The sequence below is a fragment of the Sminthopsis crassicaudata genome, chromosome X, assembly GCF_048593235.1.
Source record: "Sminthopsis crassicaudata isolate SCR6 chromosome X, ASM4859323v1, whole genome shotgun sequence".
Classification (NCBI taxonomy): Eukaryota; Metazoa; Chordata; class Mammalia; order Dasyuromorphia; family Dasyuridae; genus Sminthopsis; species Sminthopsis crassicaudata.
This window is the reverse complement of record NC_133623.1, coordinates 3202435-3228114: the sequence shown is the minus strand read 5'-3', so window position 1 is coordinate 3228114 and position 25680 is coordinate 3202435. Positions and strand designations below refer to the sequence as shown.

The 25680-nt window shown below is 42.7% G+C and overlaps 1 protein-coding gene across 8 annotated transcripts in view; it reads right to left on the bottom strand.

Annotated features, from left to right (window-relative positions):
• Positions 1–11256: 11256 nt before the first annotated feature.
• The window catches only part of DLG3 (discs large MAGUK scaffold protein 3), a 75465-nt gene continuing 61041 nt past the window's right edge, over positions 11257–25680 (bottom strand). For 4 of the 8 annotated variants that reach the window (XM_074277518.1, XM_074277520.1, XM_074277524.1 and 1 more), the window contains 10 exons: positions 22830–23006; positions 22667–22742; positions 18353–18452; positions 16039–16080; positions 15223–15273; positions 14736–14837; positions 14368–14540; positions 13888–13997; positions 13686–13777; positions 11257–13287 (listed from right to left, as the gene is read on the bottom strand). In XM_074277518.1, the coding sequence (XP_074133619.1) occupies positions 13181–13287; positions 13686–13777; positions 13888–13997; positions 14368–14540; positions 14736–14837; positions 15223–15273; positions 16039–16080; positions 18353–18452; positions 22667–22742; positions 22830–23006 (1030 nt within the window). In that variant the 3' untranslated portion in view covers positions 11257–13180. Of the gene's footprint in view, positions 13288–13685; positions 13778–13887; positions 13998–14367; positions 14541–14735; positions 14838–15222; positions 15274–16038; positions 16081–17268; positions 17315–18352; positions 18453–22666; positions 22743–22829; positions 23007–25680 lie in introns of all 8 variants that reach the window. The other 4 variants (XM_074277522.1, XM_074277523.1, XM_074277521.1 and 1 more) reach the window with 3 other exon arrangements.

Here is a 25680-nt window from a genome sequence, read left to right as displayed (position 1 = left end):
AACCTTGCACTCTCAGAATGAGACAAATCAAACTGGAAAACAAATAAGAAAGAAATTAAAAAGGTAAATAGAACATTAGAAAAACTAGGTACAATAGACCTTTGGAGAAAACTGAATGGTGATAGAAATGAGTATGCTTTTTTCTCAGCAGTTCATGGAAACTATACAAAAATTGACCATATATTAGGATATAAAGATCTCAAAATTAAATGCAGGAAGGCAGAAATAATAAATGACTTCTTCTCAGATCACAATGCAATAAAAACTACATTCAATAAGAAGTTAGGGGCAAATGGACAAAAAGTAATTGGAAACTGAATAATATCATCTTAAAGAATGACTGGGTGAAACAGCAAATTATAGAAACAATTAATAATTTCACCCAAGATAATGACAACGATGAGACATCATACCAAAATTTGTGGAATTCAGCTAAAGCAGTAATAAGGGGAAATTTTATATCTTTAGAGGCTTATTTGAACAAAATAGAGAAAGAAAAAATTAATGAATTGGGCCTGCAACTTAAAAATCTAGAAAAAGACCAAATTAAAAAACCCCAAACAAAAACTAAACTTGAAATACTAAAATTAAAAAGAGAAATCAATAATATTGAAAGTAAAAAAAAACTATTGAATTAATAAATAAAACCAAGAGTTGGTTTTATGAAAAAGCCAATAAAATAGATAAACCTTTGGTAAATCTGATCAGAAAAAGGAAAGAGGAAAATCAAATTGTTAGTCTTACAAATGAAATGGGGGATCTTTCTACCAATGAAGAGAAAATTAGAGAAATAATGAGTTAATTTGCCCAACTTTATGCCAATAAATTTGATAACTTAAGTGAAATGGATGACTACCTCCAAAAATATAGGCTTCCTAGATTAACAGAGGAGGAGATAAATTGCTTAAATAGTCCCATTTCAGAAAAAGAAATAGTACAAGCTATTAATCAACTCCCCAGGAAAAAATCCCCAGGACCAGATGGATTTACATGTGAATTCTACCAAACATTTAAAGAACAATTAGCCCCAATGTTATATAAACTATTTGAAAAAATTGGGGATGAAGGAGTCCTACCAAATTCCTTTTATGACACAGACATGGTACTGATACCTAAACCAGGTAGGTTGAAAACTGAGAAAGAAAACTATAGACCAATTTCCTTAATGAATATTTATGCTAAAATCTTAAATAAGATATTAGCAAAAAGACTTCAGAAAATCATCCCAGGATAGTGTATTATCCTATACACTATGATCAAGTAGGATTTATACCATGAATGCAGGGCTGGTTTAATATTAGGAAAACTATTAGTATAATTGACCATATTAATAATCAAATTAATAAAAACCATATGATCATCTCAATAGATGCAGAAAAAGCATTTGATAAAATCCAACATCCATTCCTACTAAAAACGCTTGAGAGTATAGGAATAAATGGACTATTCCTTAGAATAATCAGGAGCATATATTTAAGACCGTCAGTAAGCATAAAATGCAATAGAAATAAACTGGAACCTTTCCCAGTAAGATCAGGAGTGAAACAAGGTTGCCCACTATCACCATTACTATTCAATATTGTATTAGAAATGCTAGCCTCGGCAATAAGAGTCAAGAAAGAGATTAAAGGAATAAGAAATTAAAGGAATTAGAGTAGGTAATGAGGAAATCAAACTGTCACTCTTTGCAGATGATATGATGGTATACTTAGAAAACCACAGAGATTCTAATAAAAAGTTATTAGAAATAATTCACAACTTTAGCAAAGTTGCTGGATACAAAATAAATCCACATAAATCCTTAGCATTTTTATATATCACCAACAAAATGCAACAGCAAGAGATACAAAGAGAAATTCCATTCCAAACAAATATTGAGAGTATAAAATATTTGGGAATCCATGTACCAAAGAAAAGTCAGGAATTATATGAGGAAAATTACAAAACACTTGCCACAAAAATAAAGTCAGATTTAAATAATTGGAAAGACCTTAAGTGTTCTTGGATAGGCCGAGTGAATATAATAAAGATGACAATAGTCCCTAAACTAATCTATTTATTTAGTGCTACACCAATCAGACTCCTAAGAAACTATTTTAATGACCTAGAAAAAATAACAACAAAATTCATATGGAAGAATAAAAGGTCGAGAATTGCAAGGGAACTAATGAAAAAAAAAGTCAGATGAAGGTGGTCTAGGTGTACCTGATCTAAAGCTATATTATATAGCAGCAGTCACCAAAACCATTTGGTATTAGCTAAGAAATAGACCAGTCGATCAGTGGAACAGATTAGGTACAAAGGACAAAGAAGGGTACATCTTATAGCAATCTAGTGTTTCACAAACCCAAAGATACCAACATTTGGGATAAAAATTCATTATTTGGAAAAAACTGTTGGGAAAACTGGAAATTAGTATGGCAGAAATTAGATATGGATCCACACTTAACACCATATACCAAGATAAGATCAAAATGGGTCCATGATTTAGGCATAAAGAATGAGATCATAAATAGATTAGAGGAACAGAGAATAGTCTACCTCTCAGACCTGTGGAGGAGGAAGGAATTTATGACCAAAGGAGAACTAGAGATTATTATTGATCACAAAATAGAAGATTTTGATTACATCAAACTAAAAAGTTTCTGTACAAACAATACTAATGCAACCAAGATTAGAAGGGAAGTAACAAATTGGGAAAATATTTTTAAAAGTAAAGGTTCTGATAAAGGTCTCATTTCCAAAATATATAGAGAACTGACCCTAATTTATAAGAAATCAAACCATTCTCCAATTGATAAATGGTCAAAGGATATGAACAGACAATTCTGAGATGAAGAAATTGAAACTATATCCACTCATATGAAAGAGTGTTCCAAATCACTATTGATCAGAGAAATGCAAATTAAGACAACTCTGAGATACCACTACACACCTGTCAAATTGGCTAAGATGACAGGAAAAAATAATGATGAATGTTGGAGGGGATGTGTGAAAACTGGGACCCTGATGCATTGTTGGTGGAGTTGTGAAAGAATCCAGCCATTCTGGAGAGCAATTTGGAACTATGCCCAAAAAGTTATCAAACTGTGCATACCCTTTGATCCAGCATTGCTGCTATTGGAATTATATCCCAAAGAAATACTAAGGAGCGGAAAGGGACCTGTGGGTGCCAAAATGTTTGTGGCAGTTCTTTTTGTAGTGGCTAGAAAGTGGAAGATGAATGGATGTCCATCCATTGGAGAATGGTTGGGTAAATTATGGTATATGAAGGTTATGGAATATTATTGCTCGGTAAGAAATGACCAGCAGGAGGAATACAGAGAGACCTGGAGAGACTTACATCAACTGATGCTGAGGGAAATGAGCAGAACCAGGAGATCACTGTACACTTAAATGCTGTATGAAGAGGTATTCTGATGGAAGTGGAAATCTTCAACATAAAGAAGATCCAACTCACTTCCAGTTGATCAATGATGGACAGAAACAACTACACCCAGAGAAGGAACACTGGGAAATGAATGTAAACTGTTAGCACTACTTTCTATCTAGGTTTCTTATACCTTTGGAATCCAATACTTAACGTGCAACAAGAAAATTGGATTTACACACATATATTGTATCTAGGTTATATTGTAACACATGTAAAATGTATGGGATTACCTGTCATCTAGGGGAGGGAGTAGAGGAAGGGAGGGGAAAATTTGCAAAAATGAATACAAGGGATAATGTTATAAAAAAATTACTCATGCATATATACTGACAAAAAATTTTATAATTATAAAATTAATAAAAACCAATTATAATTCTATCAATTATAACAATTCCATCAACAATTATAACAAATTTCTATCAACAATTATAATTCCATCAATAATTCTATCAACAATTATAATTCCATCAACAATTCTAATTTCATCATCATTTCTAATCATAAATCAATATTAATTAATTCTAAATTCTAATTCTAAATCAATAATTCTAATTCATCATAGCGTTGTTCCAACTAATAAAAATGATTGTTCTTTCATGCCATGTGTGGATTCCACTTTTTTTATTTTTGCTGAGGCAATTGGGGTTAAGTGGCTTGCCCAGGGTCACACAGCTAGGAAGTATCTACTGCGCCACCTAGCTGCCCCCCAGATTCCACTTCTTTCCTGTTCATCTTTGATCCATCTATGATAGAATTTTTTTAAGGCTTTTTATTTTCAAAACATATGCATGGATAATTTTTCAACACTGACCCTTGGCAAAACCTTGTATTCTAATCTCCCACCTTCCCTTCAACCCCTTCCCTAGATGGCAAGTGATCCAATATATGTTAAACATGATAGAAATATATGGATACATATTTATACAAGTCTCTTGTTGCACAAGAAAAAAATCAGATCAAAAAAAAGTAAATGAGAAAGAAAACAAAAGGGGAGTGAACAACAACAAAAAGACTGAAGATACCATGTTGTGGTCCACCCTCAGTCCCCATAGGCCTCTCCCTGGGTGCAGATGGCTCTCCATCACAAGATCATTGGAACTGGCCTCAATCATTTTTTGAAGGTGGTTGAGGACTCTCAGCTATTCCTCTCAGGTTTGTTTGAGTCTTCTTCAGCTCAAATTCTCTGAGAGAAATATGTCCCTCTTCCCCTTTCCCCAAGCCCCACACAGTTTACCCTTTCCTGCCTAGCTGGGGGGGAGGGGTCGTCATACTGGATTGCTACTGAGTGGGGAATTAGAGAAATCACTACAGTCAATGTTGCAAACAGAAATGTTTGGTGATTCTAAGGTACGAGTGACTGTGGGTGCTTCACTCAAGCCTCTACTGTTATTTCAGAAACTTTTACCTAATTTTTCTAAGCTTTTCCTCTTGCTGCAGTTTTACATATTACTGTAAATTCATTTTCTCTATATTGCCCAGGAATTGTTTCTATAGAAAACCAAATGTCGGAGCTGGAAGGGAACTTAGAGATTTAGATCTTTTTTTTTTTCCCCCTCAGATGCATTTTGTTGTTTTGGTCTATCCCATTCATTTTTAGGGGTAAAGAGATCATCCCCCTCTAGACTGAATTCTCCATTTTGACAGAGCTAAGCAAAAAGGTCCGACACAGGACACAACGATGTCTACCGGTCAGGCCAGGATGTTACATATTTTGGCAGGTCCTGTTTTGTTGTGATATTTTTATTTGATTTTGACTTTGATTGATTATTTTTCAATAATGTTCAACTCTTTATGACCCCTTTGAGGATTTTCTTTTCTTCTTTTTAGGTTATACATGTACAATCAATCATGTTAAACATATTTTCACATTAGCCATATTGTGAAACAACAGGACAAAAGGGAAAAGCCACACACAGAGAAGTGAAAATAGTATGTTTTGATCTGCGTTCAGACTCCATAGTTGTTTCTCTAGATGTGGATGGCATTTTCCATCATGAGTCCCTTGGAATTGTCTTGGATCACTGTATTGCTGAGAAGAGCTAAGTCAGTCCCAATTGATCATCACACAATGTCACCGTTACGGTGTACAATGTTCTGGTCCTGCTCATTTTGCTAAACATCAGTTTATGTAAGTCTTTCCAGGTTTTTCTTAAATCGGTGTGCTGATTTTTTTAATAGCACGGTGGTATTCCATTACATTCATATAACACAACTTATTCAGCCATTCTCTCAATTTCCAATTCTTTGCCACCACAAAAAAAGGGCTGCCATAAACATGTCCTTTTTCATTTTTATGATCTCTCTGGGATACAGTTCCAATAAGTGATACTGCTGGCTCAAAGGCTACGAACAGTCATAGAGCCTTAGAGAATACTTTGCAACTGCTCTCTAGAATGGTTGAATCAGTTTACAATTACACCAATGATGCATGAGTGTCCTTTGTGGGGTTTTCTTGGCCAAGACACTGGAATGGTTTGCAATTTTCTTCTTCGGTTCATTTTACAGATGTAGAAACTGAGGAAAACAAGGTGAAGTGACTTGGCTGGGGTTACACAGTGAGTGCGTGCTTGAGGCCATACTGGAATTCAGTTCTGTGACTCAGGCCCAGTACTCCATCTACTACATTGCAGTTTCCCCGATTTGTTTTGGTCGTCGTTTATACGGTTCCTTTGCTCTATCATTTTGTTTTGTACAAATCTTCCCACGTTTCTCTGAATTCTATTTGTCATTTCTGACTGTACCATAAGATTTCATTATGTTTCGACGTTGTTGTCTATTCCTCAATTAATACACAATTCTTTCCAGTGCTTTGTTCTCATAAATCACACCCTAATGAAGATCTGGCATGTAGCTGAGCTTGTATCTATTGTTGACTTCCTTGCAGTAGGATCTCCCGGTTATGATATGAATACTTAGACATTTATTGGCCTTTTAGAAACAGAATAACAGAGTAGATAGAGAGCTTAACCTCAAAGTCTGAAGAACCATCATTTGAGCTTCACTTCTGCACAAGGCACCCTGACCCCAGGTAAGTCACTTAACCTCTCGTTTACTTGACAATTCTCAAGAGTTGTAGAAAAAGTACCTTCACCAATGAAATCCCCCAAATGCATCTTTATTTCTCTCTTTGATTTTCTTGGAGTACATGGAGTACAGGCTTATTATTTTTTCCCTGAAATCCAGGACAGTTGAACTACTTTGTAGTTCCCCAGTAACTCAATGTACTTGTTTTCCCACATACCCTTTAGCACAAACTGTTCTCATCTTTGCCAATTTGCAATTTGAGGTGAAATCTAAGTTGTTTTAATTTACTTGTCCCCATTCATGATTTCACGCAGTATCTTAGCGTTGCAATTATGTCAAAAACTCTTCTTCTCCTCGAGAGCATTAATCTATCGAGGAATAGGTCTTATAGGTTCGTAGTGCTATATTCTTTTGTCAGCCTCTATAGCTCTTAGAATTTTATCTATATTTGATTTAAGTAGAAGCAATTTTTAGCATTTCCCTCCACTTTACAGAGTCGCTTTTTAAATCATCATATCCATGAATTAGTTTTATTCATTTATTTTTGTTGTCAATTTTTTGGTCATTTATCTCATATTCTTTGCTCCATGAGGAATTGTCCCCCCTCCCCAGCAGATTGTGAAGGTTTGTAGTGCTATATTCTTTTGTCAGCTTCTATAGCTCTTAGAATTTTATCTATTTGATTCAAGTAGAAGCAATTTTTAGCATTTCCCTCCATTTTACAGAGTCTTTTTTAAAATCTTCATCATATTCATGAATTAGTTTTATTCATTTATTTTTGTTGTCAATTTTTTGGTCATTTATCTCATATTCTTTGCTCCATGAGGAATTGTCCCCCCTCCCCAGCAGGTTGTGAAGGTACCTTCTCCTGTTCTCTTCTAATTTCTTCATAGTATAACCTTTTATCTTCAGGTCACGGATACATTTTGAGCTTACTGTGGTCACGGATACATTTTGAGCTTACTGTGATGGAGACGGTTGCTTCAATCCTCCTTTCTACCAAACCGTTCTCCAATTTTCCTAGCAGTTCTTGTCAGAAATTGAATCCAGCTCTAGTAACTTACTTTAGTTTTAGAAAAACAGTGAGCTACATAATCTCTGCTGTATATTGCTTATCTAATCGGATCCTCTAGTCTACTTCTGGTTTGTTTTTTAAACAGTACCAATGAAGAAGGCTCTTATTCAGAATCGAATTTGAATTTCAGTCAAGGATAGGTCAACTTCACACTTTTCAGTGAGCTCCTAGACCTTTTGGTTTTTTCAAATACAATTGTTATATTTGAACCTAATCTCCCAGGCAATTTGTGGTAAAGCTAGGGCTATAAATGAAGTAGCATTGTTGTTATAAGTATATTGCTATGATCCAGTCATGAGCACTCAGTAACTTCTCTCTCCCATGATTTATCCCCTTTCCCTTTATTTTTTTAATCTTTTCCTATGTAAATCCTCCATGGGTCTCTCTAGACTCCAACTGCTGGGTCCTTTTATGTATTTTGTAGCTTCTTGATGTCTGTTAATATTGTAGAGAAATGCTGATTGTTTTGCCACCTTATTGAAGATTTGGTCTGGATCTTAGCTGATTCTTTTGGGATTTTGTAAAGCTACCTCCATGGCATCTGCAGCTGAGAATGATTTTATCTTCTCTCTTTGCCAGTGTTTGGACCTTTACTTTTGTTTGTTTTATTGTCCTAGTTTGTGTTTCTAGAATTATTTCAAATAACTGTGGAGGTCTCTTTATCCCTCTTTAGACTTGGAAAGCTTCTGGTGTTTCTGGGTCTCAAACACTAGCATCTTCTAAATGTTTCTGATCACATTAAAGTGATGGGGGAACCCTGATACTGTCCTGACTTGGGGGGGACCATGAGGTAAACGCTTGAGAAACTCCTTGAAGAAGAGCAATTCTCCTTGAACCCTCAGTGAAGCTCTCCCCTGAGAAAGCCCCCCCCAATCAAGACAAATATTTTCATTCACACCCCCTTGATAGCACTCACTACTGATTATGCGCCCTCTATTGAGTTGAAGATTAGTCCAGAGACACCCATTCAATTGGAAATCTTCTATTCAGTTGGAAGATCTCTGTCTGATTTCAGCTCAAACTGCCTCCAGCGCCTAAGATAAAACAAGTTTCTGCTCAGTCATCTCTTTGCAGAGGCCCAAAGCAGGACCCTGGCAGGCCAAGGAACCTCCCTCCCTCTCTCCTTGGCATAGCTGCCTTCAGGCCCCCCTGCCTGCTGAGAAGACATTCTCTTCTCAGCATTAACACCTCTATCTTTCTGCCAGGATTTCTCTCCACCCCTTGTTTATCTCTCTGCCAGAACTCCTCCTCTGCTAGACCTTTACTTCTCTGTCGGGACTTTGTCTGTCTAACTTTTTGGGTCCATAAATTCTCTTACGAAGGACCTGTGCCAGCCAGATGGGGTTGTCACAACTCTGCCCTGCGCTGAACCTCATTTGCTTCCCTGACTGGGAACTGAGGGGATCTGAACCTCATCAAAAGGGCCTTTCCAAGCCTGGTGGTGTTTTTGAAGGCTCTTAATAGAAATATTGGGACTTAATTTTGGTCCAAGGTGTTTTCTACATCTACTGAAATAATTGTGGGGTTTGGACTATTTCTTGTTATTTATGTGATCAATTATGTTGTTTTCTTAGATTGAACTATCTTGGCTCTCTGGTATGAATCAGATTTAGCCATGGTGAACTGTTTTCTGGATATATTTTTACAGTCTCTTTAAAAAATTTTCATTTATTGTTTGCATCCAAGATTTATCAGTGAAATTGGTCTGAAATTTTTCCTCTGCTTTCCCTCCCCCTTGGCTCAGGAGGCTGCCCTTGAAGACTATTCCGGCTTCTGTTTTTGTGAGTGTTTTTAGATAGCCCTTGTATTAAAGGCTCATAAAGGTTTAATAAGATTTCTCTTGTAAATCCAATGAGCTAGGCTAATTTTTAAAAAATGAGATTGGGTTAAGCTCTCTACTTTTTGTTTTGTTCATTTGGGTAATGGCTTGTTAATTTGAATTCTCAGGTTTAATGACATATAAAATTTTCTGATGATAGTTTCGTTTCCCCCCCCCCCCCCTTTTCCTTATGGTTTAATGATTTAATATCTTTTTAAGCCCCTTAGTTTTGTATTTTTATTTTCTTCTGTATGAATTTTAGGCTTGCTAATTTTGTTTCTTAGTCTTTCTAAGTCATGAACTACTCAGTTCATGGATCCTTTTTTTTTCTTTTATTAATATTTCAAGTTTGCAGAAGGAAATTTTCCTGTTCTGCTTTTTAGTTGTCCCGCAAGTTTGGTATGTATTATCATCTCAAAAATAATTGTTACTATGATTTGTTCTTTCACCTATGTAACATGCCCTCCTGGCAGTTACAATTACTAGTCTGTCCTAGGCCCAACAGAGTACCTTTGAGCACTGACCTTTGCAGTATCAACTCTACCTGGCTCGCCTCCTCTGAGGCCTTCAAAAGTCTCTGGCCACGATCTCTTGAATCTATAGCTTAATAACCAGTAGCGCACTCAAGAACAGCCACATGTAATCTTAAAAGGCTTTATTACACCTACTCCCATAATGCCCTGACTTGTTAACTTCTTACCTCTCACGGCTCCATCAGCTTGGCTCAGCTACCCCAGGTTAGGGAGCCATGTTAAAGAGCGCCAGGTTAAAGAGAGCGACTGGCTGCAAGCCAGTATATATACATACATACATATATATATATACACACTATATACAGTATATATATATATACAGTATATATATATATATATATATATATATATATATATATATATATATATATATATATATATATATATATATATATATATATACACACTATATACAGTATATATATATATATATATAAAGTATATATATATACTATATACAGTATAAAGTATATATATATACTGTATACAGTATATATATATACTATATACGGTATATATATATATATATATATAAAGTATATATATATACTATATACAGTATATATAAAGTCTTTATAAAGCAAGCCTTATAAAGGGCCTGTGAGGTCACACACAGCCAATCAGCGAGAGAGCCGTCCCCCATTACAAAGCTATCTCAATGTGGCCAAGATCCCACCCACAGGGCAGTCCTAATATCCACAGAGAATACTTCCTGGGGCACTCAATCTCCTGTTGCCCTGTGGCGCCACCCATTTAAAGGGCCCTTACAATTCCCTTCCCTTGTTTTGCCGGAACCACATCCTTATACACCTACTCGTTCATGATATCGTTACTCGGCCTATACTTAGGTTTACATGTTTTGCTCCTATTTCTAGCTGCCTTTTTGCATAGGTTTGCTTAAAGGTACCCTAGAATACTGGGAAATAGGTGCGCTTTAACCTTCCCTTCCAGCCTCCTGCGTCAGTCAAATCTTGGTTATTCGATATGTCATAAATATGTCATGTGTGGATTTCTCTTTGTTGAATTATTCCAATTCTGAGAAGGAATACTAGTCTCCTAATACCTTACTAAGTAGAACGTCTTTATAATTCATCTAGCTTTTCTTTCAAGAACTTAAGATCTAGAATATCCACATCTTCTTTTTCTATTCTCTGTTGTGACCCCCCACCTCTATGTTATAGAATACCAGAATGGAGCTTCTCCAGCAGAGGGTCAGGAATAGAGCCCACCCAGTGTTATTGCCATTCCTCATCCCTTTACCAGCCAAGCGGCGGTTCTGAATTCTTCCCACCCATCTTAAGAAAGAAAACACACCGGCTTTTAAGCATTTGAAACAAAAGGCAGATTTTCCCAAGAAGGTCTCTGAGGCGTCTTTCGTTGCCAACTATTGTTTATTAAAAAATATACGTCTCCTTGGAAGGAACAGTGGTAAACCAACTAATGTCAAGGTTACTTTTAATCTTTGCCTTTCTCCTCTGGGAGGGAGCGAGTGAGCTGTGGTCCAGAAAATTCATTTTAGCTCACAGCCAGTAAGCCGTCTTTGGACGCTAACCCCTCCCTTACCTGGCCCCAGTGCAGCGCCCAGGCAAAGCTGCTCCTCTTTTTCCCTGGCACCCCAGCCTCGGACAGCTAGTCTATGTTGCTGGTAGAGTAACAGTTTAATACGTTTCTGAAATTTGGCTAGGAGTTCCTAACTGTCTTGAGTACTGGGGGGGGGGGGTGTGTTCTACAGTGCTCCAGCTGCCATGGGCCAGGAAAGTCGGGTGCAGCGCACCCGCTCTGGGGCCCAGCTCCTCCCACGTTCTTCCCTGCATCACCAGTCCACAGTGGGTAAGAGTGAGACACGGCAAGGTTACCTACCTTAGCCAGGCACGTGGCCTTCAGGGGGAGAAGAGGGATAGAGCCCTGTCTGTGCTTTTTGTTTTGCTCTGGTCAGGCCTATCAGAAAAGGGCTTCTGCTGCTGCTGCTGCCGTTGCCGGCATTTGTGGGCGTGCGCCCTGGGGGAAAAAGCAGGGAGGCTTGATTTCTCACTATTAACACGGATGTAGCTCTGCAGCTCAAATGTGCCTGATTTGAGTCTACTTTCCTCCCAAAGAAACAGTAAGCTAAGCAGCTGCTGGTGAGGGGGTGGAATAAAGGCAGCTGGAGAGAACACTCATTTAGTGGAGTGCTGAACCTTTCAGGTCCTAAGTAGTCAGGGCTGCTTCCCTGCCCCAGCACAGAAGGAAAAGAGTGATAGCTTTATATCTCACCCCCAGCATCCCATAGGAGCCCTCTGAGTCCTTGCCCCCGGGGGGACCTGGCCCTACCGCGGCCAGGTCCAAGCTACTTCGAAAAAACCCTCACGACATTGTACAATGAGATGCTCAGTTAGCAAGGGTGACATCCGAAATCATGAGAAGGCGGACACGGCAAGTAGCACAATGTGGTTTTGGTCTTAGAGCAGCTTAAAACGAACAAAAGGAAACCTCCATGCAAACAAATCCGCTGGTGGCAGACCCCTGCCCCTGCCTGGGGCAAAACTGCCAGCCCGGCTCAGCTCTCGGGAGGCAGGAGGAGCAGAGGGGGCGGCATCTACCACATTTCGTACCATCTTTGAGCCCTTTCCTGCCGCTTTGCCGGCGGGAAAGTTACCATCGCTAAAGTCCCTAAAGGGTTTTCTGGTCCAGCTGTGTGTGTGTGTGTGTGTGTGTGTGTGTGTGTGTGTGTGTGTGTGTGTGTGTGTGTGTGTATATGTATACATATATATATATATATATTATGTTGGTGAATAATATATATATATATAATAATTTCTATATATTTTATATAAATTACATATACATATAAATAAGATGCTTTCAGTTGCCATTTACATCGTACTGTTCAGAGCTTCAAGAGAGTTAACACAGATGTGGGAGAAAGGCCCTGGGAGCTTGTTGTCATGCGAAGCCCATTTCAAAATCCAGGTTTTGTGTCCTGAGTCTACTGACAATCCATCAGCCTTCTTCTCTGCTGCTTGGTTTGGAAAGAAAAACAATGAGTGATGGAGTGGCGCCTGAGCTGCTCCTGGGAAGGTCCATGCAGGAATGGGCACAGTCACATGATGAGCGAGATGATATCATCCCAACAAAAAGAAACAGGACTAGAGAACTCAATATTGCAACAGATCTAAAAAAGGGGACAGGAACAGTAGTCATTTGTTCTTGCCAGAGGGACAGGAAAGAGGAGGAAGGAGGGGCCTTGGGTTTTGCTCACAAGAAAATGGTTTTGGGGAAAGGGCTGGGAGGAGGCGGGGGTGGGGGGGTGATGGTCTTCAGAGTTTTTCAGGGGATGGGACCCAAATGTAGTGCCCCGACTGGTCCTCGATAATCTGTTTAATTTTGTTATAAATTTCCTCCAGTGAGTCACCCTGTACGATGGCTGAAGAGAAGAGAACGGTTAGCGCAGTGTCCCGTGTCAGGGCACAACCTCCCCCAGTCCCCAAGGCTAGTCTGTAAAGGTGGCAGGGGATTGACTGAAAGGGCTTGGTCTGGTTCCTTCACCACCTTGGGGGCTCAGACCCAGAAACCTCTTACTTTGGGGAATTGTCTTTTCAAATGATCCAAGGAAAGGCCACATTTCATTCAGGTGAGTGAAAATCAGGATGGATTTCCCCCCCCCCCCCTTGAGATTTCAAAATCACAGCACACCCAAGACTGAGGGTGAAAAGCCGGCTCTGGCTGCTGGCTCGGTAGGGTCCGAGTGTGGGAGGAAACAAGCTGCACCCTAAAGTTCAGCCCCTCTGACTAGCTTTGGCGATGTGGACAGAGGCTTCTCACCTGTGAAGTACTCGCCAAACTCCTGCTCCAGCTTCATGGCCTTGTCAAAGATCTTGTTTGCTTGCTCATAGGTCTGTCTTCGGTTCATTTCCCTGCAGCCAGGGTAGGAGAAGCTTCGTCAGGCAGGGTTCATGGTTCACAGCAATTTAAGGAAAAGTCCAGCCTCCCCCCCCCTCCCATCTGTATTTTAAAGAGCACTTACACAAGGGCTTCCACAGACTTGGGCTTGATGAAAACAGCAACCGGGTAAAGCTGGGCTTGCTGCAGTCGCTTGATGGCATTGCCAGACACGTCTAGGATGCAGTGCTTCCCCTGGGGGAGGAGGGGAAGGAAGGGGAGCCGTGAACCTTGGGAAAGGGCCTGGGCTTACTAACTGTCCGACCAAGAGAAATCAAATCTGCATCTGAGCTTCTGTGGCAGGAGCTTATCGAGCCTCCCCTTGACCCTGCAGAGCCCGGGGCCCAGAGTGGCGCTCAAGTAAGTCCTCCTCTCTCTCTCTCTCACAGTCCCCCTCACTCGGGATCTCCTGGTGTGCTCAAGTCTCCCTGCCCTCACGACTCTCTCCTCAACACAGTGCTGGCCATAGAAACAGGCCCGAGCAACCCGGCTCGGGACCCTGAGGTGGCCTCCCTAGAAGCAGCCCCCCACTGGGTCTCTCAGGTCTTGGTCTCTGGGATCTCACCCTTTCTGCCACTGCCCGCACTGATTGGATGCTGGTGCCATAGAGATTGTCATTGAATTGGCCTGCTTCTATGAACTTGTTCTCTTGAATGTCCTTTTCCATCTGCTCCCGGGACACCACAAAGTGGTAGTCTTGGCCATCCACCTCATTTTCTCTTCGAGGCCGAGTGGTGTCTAAAAGAGGAACGCCGATCAGGGCTGGGCGGCCCACAGGAACAAGAGCATGCGAGTCAAGGCAATAGTCTTTCTGCCACGTGGTCCCGACTAAACACACCCCAATTTAGGCCCTGGTGTCCCTAAATGGACTCCTTCCCTCAGAAAGGTTAGGATGGACTGAGAGCTGGACAGTCCTAACTTCTGAGCTCTTACGTGGTACGCAGGATCCAAATTTATGCGGGAACTCTGAAATCAGGTCGTCATTGACTCGGTCCTTCATGGGCCCCAGGATGATCACTGGCCTTGCATAGTGAACTGGAAATGAGGTACAGACACAAGTTGAGGGCCCAGTGGGGAAGGCTCCCCACCCTCACCCTGGGCTCAGTCATGACTCAGAAGAGAGTGAATCTCCTTCCAGGCCTATGGAAGGCCCTTTTACCCGGGGGGCAGGGGGGCGCTCCAGTCGATAGGAACACCTCTAAATGGGGGTCAGTAGCCGAGCAGAGTCCCGGAAGTTGAATGGGTGGTGCCCGAGGGCTGTGTAAGGGGACCCGGTGCTTTATCAGACCCACTCCAAGCCACCCTGCTCATCTTTTGGGGTCTGCAAGTGGCCAAAGGCCTCTGGCAAACGATGGGACAAGGCAGTGGTTCCCGCTTCCCTCCTGCGGGTCCCCAGGGCCACCATTCCCAAAGGGCTTACTTTCTTGCCGTGTCACTGGCTCATAGGATAAAATTGTGTCCTCCTGTCCTTCTGCAACAAAGAGGGGGGGAAAACTCATGAGTGTTTCTAGGGCACCTCCCAACCAGGGGCAAAAACCTAGTCGGAGCTCAAAGGAAGCTCTCCCTTGGCATGTGGACTAATGCCTCGCTGCAGAAGAGAGGAACTGAGGCACATGTGGCACCCTCTCCCCACACCTTTGGTGGTATTTAAAGAATACCTACCTGGCCAGTTGTGACAACATAGAGTCCTGCTTTCAGACCCTGCGGTTGTTCCTCCCTAGCCTCCAAAGGTCAAGGCCCTATACCTGCACCCCATCCCTAGGCCTACAGGATTAAGGGTCTGAGCTGGTTGGGGAGGAAATTGCAAAGAGAGCCAAAGGCCACGTCCCTGAATTCAGGGCAAAGTCCTGAGCGTTCCCTCAGAAGCGGGGCTGTGTTGAGCCCCCTTTCTCTTAAGCTTCCTGAAGGCAGGGCGGGTTTGGGACAAGTTTTTTCCCAGCACCGCGCACACGGATGCCCACTGCTGTGCTGTAAGCGTTTAAGAAATGCTCGCCAGGGTGGATGGCTCAACACACTGCCAGCGGTAAGCTCTGCCTCCTGGCCTCCCCCTGTGGGCACGCACTCGAAGCCCTTCCCTGACCCCCCATGAGGGGAATTGGCCACAGCATCTCCAAGACTTCCACTAGGAGCAGTGGGATAGCACCTGTCTGACCAGAAGCAGCAGCCATGCATCAGAAGAACAAAAACGGTTAGAATGGGGGATGAAGCCATGAGACACGGCGAGACACACACTTACTGGTACTGCTCTCGCTGTCACTGGTGTTGGAGGTCACGCCCTCTGCAAGCCAACAAGAAAGAGACTCCAATTCAGAACACACCACCGAGGGCTTACCCACAACAGTCACAGATGCTCTGGGAGACAAGACACAGAGGGGGGAGCAAAGCCGGCTCGGGGAAGAGACCAGAGGTGCTCGGGGAGGTGCGCCGCCCACCACGGGGGCCTGATGGAGAGGGAGAGCGCGCGTTGGGCAGCTTTCTTTTGCGGCCCCCACTTCGCGACAACCCAAACATTTCTCTCCCTTCCCTGGGCTTGGCAGGAGGGGAGGGGGAAAGGGAGAGAGGAGAAGGAAAGAGGACAGTCTTTGTCTCCCACCACAAGACAGATAGACGAGGTATGACGTGAATGGACAAACACACGGGGATGCTTGGGGGGTGAGAAATGAGAGTCAGAGCAGAGAAGCTGGAAGGAAGGTTCAAGTTGGCACAAACACCCCCCCTCTCCTCTTCCACCAGGGTGGGCACGTGAAGATGAGACGTGAACAGACCAAAGAAAGAGGCCGGGCAAACAGCTCATTTCAGCCAAGACAACAGTGTTCTAGGGGATGCTGTGGCCACCCCAGGAAACCCCCTGGTAGCCAGAAGGATGTGGCACAGGTCTGCTCCCTATCCCGAGTGACCTCAGCACGAACCAATGGTGCCACCTCCTGCTCCTCTGAGCACTTGCTCTCCCCCTGTCCCTACTGCCGACTAGCTTTCCAAAACTGAGGTCAGGGCCTTCCAAAGAGCCAATGCCCAACAGCCGGTCCTTCTGTGGCACTGGGTTAAGTTCACCCCCCCCTCACTTGGGCACTGTCACTGTGGGCTATGAGCCCCTTCTCCTAGTATCTTAGTAACTGGGCCTGGTGCAGGCCCTCCCCCCAAACGATGACTGCTCTACTGTGGAAGAACATGCTGCACAAACCAGCTTCCCCCTCTATCTTCACCCCCCCCCCATTAAGTCTCCCAGGAGTGAGGGGAAGAAGCTAGGTCTTTACCACTGGAACAAGACTTCTCTCCTCACGGCCCCGAGGGCAGTAAAAGAAAGGCCAGTGCAGAGTGGGGGCTTGGTATTAGAGGCCCCTGAACTTTGGAGGCCAGCTTGTTGTGGCTAGGACCACCCCCACTATGAGAACCCTTATGCCCCCGCCCCCACCTCTCCACTACTGCCAACGGAAACCAAAAGTGAACGGAGGTAAGTTGGACTTACTCAGATTCTTTGCTCCATAATAATCGTCACTTAACCCAGGGAAGTCCTGATTTCACAGACAGCGAGGAAATAAAAAGAGAAGGTAGGAAGAGATTGGAAAGAGAAGATGGGGGGGGGGGAGGGAAGAATACAGAACCCAGAGAACATTAGTGACAGGTATACAGAACCACGCAAAGGGCGGCAGCCCCGCAGCGCCACCTCGGGGTCGAGGCCCAGCTGCTCGCTCGCAAATGCACCATTAGAGAACCAATGCCCAGCCTGGCGTAGAGTGCCAAGCAGGAAAGCTCCACCACAATGGCCCGGTGGGGGTAGTGGGTCTAAGGACGAATTGGATAGCCAAGGGGGAGGGAGATCCTTTGAAATCTTCCCACCACTTTGGAAACAGCCTCCAAAGGCTGAACCCAGCCCCTAGACCAGAAGCCCCCTGCTGTGAGGGGGCCTGCTTGGTGCCCTTTGGTAGAACGGAAGCCAAATCGGGTCAGGGTTCTGGCAAAAATTTTCCCCAAACCACCCCAAATGTGCTCAGTGCCTAGAAACGGCTTGGGCCACAGAACTCCTTTCAAAAAACGGGAATGGAGGCCTGGAACTTGGGGCGCCATCCCCCACCAGTAGCTCCTCATACAAACCACAAGAGCCATGATGTTGGCCACAAGCATCAGTTACAAAGGCCCCAGCCTCTCAGCTCTCCCCATCAGCCTTGAACTCCAGGGTGTCTTTGCATAAGCACCAAGAATAGCCCAGTGGGGTGAGCTTGGGGTTTGGGGAGTCTTACCCCAAGGTAGCATGGAGGCATAGAGCCGCCTAATCCTGTGTTTCTTGTTATTCTAGCCACATTTGTTGCCTCCTCTTCCAGCTTCTAATTGGAACACACTTAATGTTAGAAATTGAAGAAACAAATGGGTAGAGAGAGGGAAGCAGGGACTGGCTGGCAGGGTGGTACCTTGGAGCCCTTGCCATCCATCCCCTGAAGTAGGCAACTTTGGGCAACCACCCGCCATGGCCCTCTGAAGTGTCCTGAAGGAAAGAAGGAATGTAAGCGTCAGAGTGGTCGGTGAGTGGCTCTCCTTAGTAGGCTGCTACTTACGTTCCTGTCCGTTGTTTTCCTGGGTGACGTTCTCTTTGCTCTTGTAAAATGGAAACTTTCGAGAGAGACGAAAACTCTTTTTACGTTTCGTTTTGCTGGACTGTGAAAGAACATGAAGATGGCGGGGGAGGACAGAAAAAAATCAGAACAATGGGTTTAAAGCATGCAAGGAAAATTAAAATGGAGACACGGGGAGTGATGTTGAGAAGTGTTCAAATGGATTTTGGGAGGTTAATGGACATTGATGGAAGAAAGGACCTATCTGTGTTGTAGATGTTGTTGTGTGTTTATACAAATAACGATGGCATTCATCTTTGTAAAAAGTAGAAATATTCGTGTCATATTCTTCATAATTCCCTTCTAGGAATCACGTGGTACGAAGAGAAGGAGAGAGAGAGAGAGAGAGAGAGAGAGAGAGAGAGAGAGAGAGAGAGAGAGAGAGAGAGAGAGAGAGAGAGAGAGAGAGAGAGAAAAGACAGATTAGAAAAAACACAGAGGAAAGTAAAGACGGAGAAGAGAAAAGAGAGAGGAAAAAAAGAAAGAGGAGAGAAAAGGCAGAGGAGAGTAAACAGAGGAGAGGGAAGAGAGAGGAGAGAAAAGAGGAGAGAAAAGAGAGGACAGAAAAGACCAAAGAGAGAAAACAGAGAAGAGAGAAAAGAGAGAAAAGACAGAGGAGAGAAAAGACAGAAGAGAGAAAAGACAGAGGAGAGAAAACAGAGGAGAGAAAAGAGAGGAGAGAAAAGACAGAGGAGTGAAAAGACAGCGGAGAGAAAAGAAAGAGAAAAGAGAGAAAAGACAGAGGACAAAAAAGACAGAGGAGAAAAAAGACAGGAGAGGAAAGACAGAGGAGAGAAAAGACCGAAGAGAGAAAAGACAGAGGAGAGAAAAGACAGAACAGAGTAAAGAGAGGAGACAAAAGAGAGAAAAGACAGAGAAGTAAAAGACAATCAAGAGAAAAGACAGAAGAGAGTAAAGAGAGAGGAGAGAAAAGACAGAGGAGAGAAAAGACAGGATAGTAAAGACATAGGAAAGAAAAGACAGAGGAGAGAAAAGAGAGGAGAGAAAAGAGAGAAAAGACAGAGGAGAGAAAAGACAGGAGAGTAAAGACAGGAAAAAAAGACAGGAGAGAAAAGTAAGAGGAGAGTATAGAGAGGAGAGAAAAGACAGAGGAGAGATAAGAGAGGAGAGAAAAGACAGAAGAGAGAAAAGACAAAGAGAAAAGAGAGGAAAGAGAGAAAAGATAGAGGAGAAAAAAGACAGGAGAGAAAGAGGAGAGAAAAGACAGTGGAGAGGAAAAACAGAAGAGAGTAAAGAGAAGAGACAAAAGAGAGAAAAGAGAGAGGAGAGAAAAGACAGGAGAAAAAAGCCAGAGGAGAGTAAAGAGAGGAGAGAAAAGACAGGAGAGTAAAGACAGGAAAAAAAGACAGGAGAGAAAAGTAAGAGGAGAGTAAAGAGAGGAGAGAAAAGACAGAGGAGAGAAAAGACAAAGAGAAAAGAGAGGAGAGAAAAGAGAGAAAAGACAGAGGAGAGAAAAGTGAGGAGAAAAAGGACAGCAGAGAGAAAAAAAAGGAGAGAACAGACAGCGGAGAGAAAAGAGAGGACAGAAAGAGGAGAGAAAAGACAGTGGAGAGGAAAGACAGAAGAGAGTACAGAGAAGAGGCAAAAGAGAGAAAAGAGAGAGGAGAGAAAAGACAGGAGAGAAAAGACAGAGGAGAGTAAAGACAGGAGAAAAAAGACAAAGAGAAAAGACAAAAGACAGAGGAGAAAAAAGAGAGAGAAAAGACAGGAGATTAAAGACAGAGGAGAGAAAAGACAGGAGAAGAAACAGAGAAAAGAGAGAGGAGAAAAAAGGACAAAGAGAAACGAGAGATATAACAGAGGAGAGAAAAGACAGAGGAGACAAAAAAAACAGGAGAGAAATGACAGGAGAGTAAAGACAGGAGAGAAAAGACAGGAGAATAAAGACAGAGGAGATAAAAGAAAGGAGAGAAAAGACAGAGAGAAAATACAAAGGAGAGAAAAGAGAGGAGAGAAAGAGGAGAGAAAAGACAGTGGAGAGGAAAGACAGAAGAGAGTCAAGAGAAGAGACAAAAGAGAGAAAAGAGAGAAAAGACAGGAGAGTAAAGAGAGGCAAGAAGACCGAAGAGAGAAAAGACAGAGGAGAGAGGGGAGAAAAGAGTGAAAAGACAGAGGAGAGAAAAGAGAGGAGAGAAAAGACAGAGGAGAGTAAAGAGGGGCAAGTAAAGAGAGGCAAGAAGACTGAAGAGAGAAAAGACAGAGGAGAGAAAAGAGAGGAGAGAAAAGAGTGAAAAGACAGAGGAGAAAAAAGGAGAGAAAAGAGAGGAGAGAAAAGGCAGAGGAGAGAAAACAGAGAGGAGAGAAAAGATAGAGGAGAGTAAAGAGAAGAGAGAAAAGAGAGAAAAGACAGAGGAGAGAAAAGACAGGAGAGTAAAGACAGAGGAAAGAAAAGAAAGAGGAGAGAAAAGACAGAGGAGAGAGAAGACAGAGGAGAGTAAAGAGGGGCGAGTAAAGAGAGGTGAGAAGACCGAAGAGAGAAAAGACAGAGGAGAGAACACAGAGAGGAGAGAAAAGATAGAGGAGAGTAAAGAGAGGAGAGAAAAGAGAGGAGAGAATAGAGAGAAAAGATAGAGGAGAGAAAAGACAGAGGAGTGAAAAGTCAGCAGAGAGAACAGAGAGGAGAAAAAAAAAGAGGACAGAAAAGACAGAGGAGAAAAAAGAGAGGAGAGTAAAGACAGAGGAAAGAAAAGAGAAAGAGAAAAGACAGAGGAGAAAAAAGACCGAGGAGAGAAAAGACAGAGGAGAGAAAACAGAGGAGAGAAAAGAGAGGAGGGAAAAGACAGAGGAGAGTAAAGACAGAGGAGAGAAAAGAGAAAGAGAAAAGACAGAGGAGAAAAAAAAGAGGAGAGAAAAGAGAAAGCGAAAAGACAGAGGAGAAAAAAGACAAAGAAAAAAGAGAGAAAAGAGAGGAGAGAAAAGACAAAGAGAAAAGAGAGAAAAGACAGAGGAGTGAAAAGACAGGAGAATAAAGACAGAGTAGAGAAAAGAGAGGAGAGAAAAGACAGCGGAGAGAAAAGACCAAAGAGAGAAAAGAGAGAGGAGAGAAAAGACAAAGGAGAGAAAAGAGAGGAGAAAAAAGACAAAGAGAAAAGAGAAAAGACAGAGGAGAAAAAAGACAAAGAGAAAAGAGAGGAAAAACAGAGGAGAGAAAAGACAGGAGAGTAAAGAAAGAGGCGAGAAAAGACAGAGGAGAGAAAAGAGAAAAGACAGAGGAGAGAGAAGAGAAAGAGAAAAGACAGAGGAGAAAAAAGACAAAGAAAAAAGAGAGAAAAGACAGAGGAGACAAAAGACAGGAGAGAAAAGAAAGGAGAGAAAAGAGAGAAAAGACAGAGGAGAAAAAAGACAAAGAGAAAAGAGAGAAAAGACAGAGGAGAAAAAAGACAGAGGAGACAAAAGACAGGAGGGTAAAGACAGAGGAGAGAAAAGACAGGAAAGAAAAGACAGAAGAGAAAAAAGACAAAGAGAAAAGAGAGAAAAGACAGAGGAGAATAAAGAAAGAGGAAATCAAAGACAGAGGAGAGAAAAGACAGAGGAGAAAAAAGATAGAGGAGGGAAATGACAGGAGAGTAAAGACAGAGGAGAGAAAAGACAGGAGAAAAAAAGGAGAGAAAAGCAGAGGAGAGAAAAGAGAGAAAAGACAGGAGAAAAAAGACAAAGAAAAAAGAGAGAAAAGACAGAGGAGACAAAAGACAAAGAGAAAAGAAAGAAAAGACAGAGGAGAAAAAAGGCACAGAAGAGAAAAGACAGGAGAGTAAAGACAGAGGAGAGAAAAGACAGAGGAAAGAAAAGAGTGGAGAGAAAAGACAGAGGAGAGAAAAGACGGAGTAGTGAAAAGATAGATGAGAGAAAATACAAAGAGAAAAGAGAGGAGAGAAAAGAGGAGAAAAGAGAGAGAAAAGAGGAGAAAAGAGAGAGAAACCGCACCGGTGTGAGGTGGAGTTTCCTGGCCATTCTGAATCCTGGGACCCTGTTGCTGCTGCAGCTTCCACCAGTTTGGTTCTTGTCCCTAATTTTTCAGGCTGCCCATGGGTACCGTGGCTTCTAGGCTGCTCCGGTGCCACAGCAACTTTGAGTGCGTCTGCCCAGTGTGAATGGAGGCGAATGATCCGTGTTGGCCGCGGACGCGCCAACCTTTTCTTTGCCGGAGATTGGCCAGGCAGCCCCTTTGGAGGCCTGCTTCAGACAAGACTTTGCCCGGGCCGGCAGCTTGGTTCCCGAGGCACCACACTTACTTACCCTGTTAGCCTCAATCATCCCTGTCCTGGCATGGAACTTCACGGTTTTCAATCGGGCTCGCTCTTTCTTTTCCACCCTGTTTGGAGGTCAGAGAGAAGAGATAGGTGAGGCGCCCAGGGCCTTTGCTCAAGGTGCTCAGGACCCAAGCCGGGATAACACTCACCTCTTCTTGCTGGGGATCACGCCAATTTGTTCACTCTCTCCATGGGGGGTGACCAGTCTGGCCTGCCACCACTCATCATCAGAAGCATTGATGACATGGAGAATGTCCCCGTAAGAGAAGCTGAGCCCCTGGCTTGGCAGACAGCTGTCCCGAGTCCGGTCATAGTCAAATAAAGCCCTAAAAGACAGCCAGAGCAGAAAGGCTTGTTAGCAGACCTTCCCCTGCCCTCCTCTCCCAGGAAAGGCTTCCCCTCCCTCCCTCTTTCTAATCACACCCAAGAATTCACGACACTCCCCTTTCCCAGGCAGGATCCTGGGAAAGTAACCCTCCCTTTGTTCTGGTGAAGATCTCTCCTCTCTGGGGAGCTCTGCACTTTGCACCCAAGTTTACCAAAAGCTCACAGTGTGGGAGGCCTTGGGGCAATCGCTATAGCACAAGACACAGTCTTTGTCCTCCGGGAGCTTGGGATCTAGTTGGGGGAAAGGGGGCAGATCTGGGAAAGGTAGGATGCACCGTCCACCCAGCAGGTGCTAGAGAAGGCAGAAGCAGCGGGGAACCTGAACTCATCTTGGAAGGAAACAAAAGATTCAGAAGCAAGAAAAGGTGAGGCAGCGCCCTAGGGTGCCCCCTTTTTCAGAGGCCTGAGGTAGCCCAGGCTACCCGGACTGGGCTGGAAGAATCTCATAACAGGGAAGGGGAGGCAGGAAAAAAGCTACCCAGTCTAATGAGGTCCCCAGAAGAGAAGTGGGAAAGCAGCCCCTCAACAGGGCCTTTTAGTAAGTCCTCAATTATGGAACAGGCCCGCTCCCTGCCCTCAAGGGCTTTCTTGTCTAAGAAAGATTAAAAAAACCATACAGACCTCCTTCCCCCCTAGAAAATACATGCAAAGGAGGGGAATGAGGCATGGGCCTCCCATGGGTGGGAGAGAGGCCAGGAAAGGCCTCCTGCAGAAAGTCATGTTTGAGCTGGGTCTTTGAGGAAGCCAGGGGTTCTAACAGGTGAAGGGGAGAAATATAAGGAGAGTCAGGGAGCAGAGGTAGAGGGTTGGGGGGGCCGGCTCCTGAAAAGGAGGCCTTCAATTTGACGAGTGCTGGTGACACACACTAATACTTGAAGAAAGCTGCTCTTGGAGCCGAGGCAGGAAGGTCACTGCCGACCATCGGCTCCGGGGACGGACATCCTCAGATGTGCCTTGAGGTGGCTCCCGGTGCCTTTATTGTGGAGCCTCATAAGGCTTTCTTTTTTTTTTTTTTTTTTTATAGAAAGAAGAACTTAATTTTATTTATAATTTTTTGACAGTATATATGCATGAGTAATTTTTTTTATACCATTATCCCTTGTATTCGTTTTTCCAAATTATCCCCTCCCTCCCTCCCTCTACTCCCTCCCCTAGATGACAGGCAATCCCATACATTTTACGTGTGTTACAATATAACCTAGATACAATATATGTGTGTAAATACCATTTTCTTGTTGCACATTAAGTATTGGATTCTGAAGGTATAAGTAACCTGGGCAGATAGACAGTAGTGCTAACAATTTACATTCACTTCCCAGTGTTCCTTCTCTGGGTGTAGTTGTTTCTGTCCATCATTGATCAACTGGAAGTGAGTTGGATCTTCTCTATGTTGAAGATATCCACTTCCATCAGAATACCTCTTCATACAGCATTGAAGTGTACAGAGATCTTCTGGTTCTGTTCATTTCACTCAGCATCAGTTGATGTAAGTCTTTCCAAGCCTCTCTGTATTCCTCCTGTTGGTCATTTCTTACAGAACAATAATATTTCATAACCTTCATATACCATAATTTACCCAACCATTCTCCAATGGATGGACATCCATTCATCTTCTAGTTTCTAGCCACTACGAAAAGAGCTGCCACAAACATTTTGGCACCCACAGGTCCCTTTCCGCTCCTTACTATTTCTTTGGGATATAATTCCAATAGCAGCAATGCTGGATCAAAGGGTATGCACAGTTTGATAACTTTTTGGGCATAATTCCAGATTGCTCTCCAGAATGGCCGGATTCTTTCATAACTCCACCAACAATGTATCAGTGTCCCAGTTTTCCCACATCCCCTCCAACATTCATCATTATTTGTTCCTGTCATCTTAGCCAATTTGACAGGTGTGTAGTGGTATCTCAGAGTTGTCTTAATTTGCATTTCTCTGATCAGTAGTGATTTGGAACACTCTTTCATATGAGTGGAAATAGTTTCAATTTCATCATATGAGAATTGTCTGTTCATATCCCTTGACCATTTATCAATTGGAGAATGGCTTGATTTCTTATAAATTAAAGTCAATTCTCTGTATATTTTGGAAATGAGACCTTTATCAGAACCTTTACTTTTAAAAATATTTTCCCAATTTGTTACTTCCCTTCTAATCTTGGTTGCATTAGTATTGTTTGTACAGAAACTTTTTAGTTTGATGTAATCAAAATTTTATATTTTGTGATCAATAATGATCTCTAGTTCTCCTCTGGTCATAAATTCCTTCCTCCTCCACAGGTCTGAGAGGTAGACTATTCTCTGTTCCTCTAATCTATTTATGATCTCATTCTTTATGCCTAAGTCATGGACCCATTTTGATCTTATCTTGGTATATGGTGTTAAGTGTGGGTCCATATCTAATTTCTGCCATACTAATTTCCAGTTTTCCCAACAGTTTTTTCCAAATAATGAATTTTTATCCCTAATGTTGGTATCTTTGGGTTTGTCAAAGACTAGATTGCTATAGATGTACCCTTCTTTGTCCTTTGTACCTAATCTGTTCCACTGATCGACTGGTCTATTTCTTAGCTAATACCAAATGGTTTTGGTGATTGCTGCTATATAATATAGC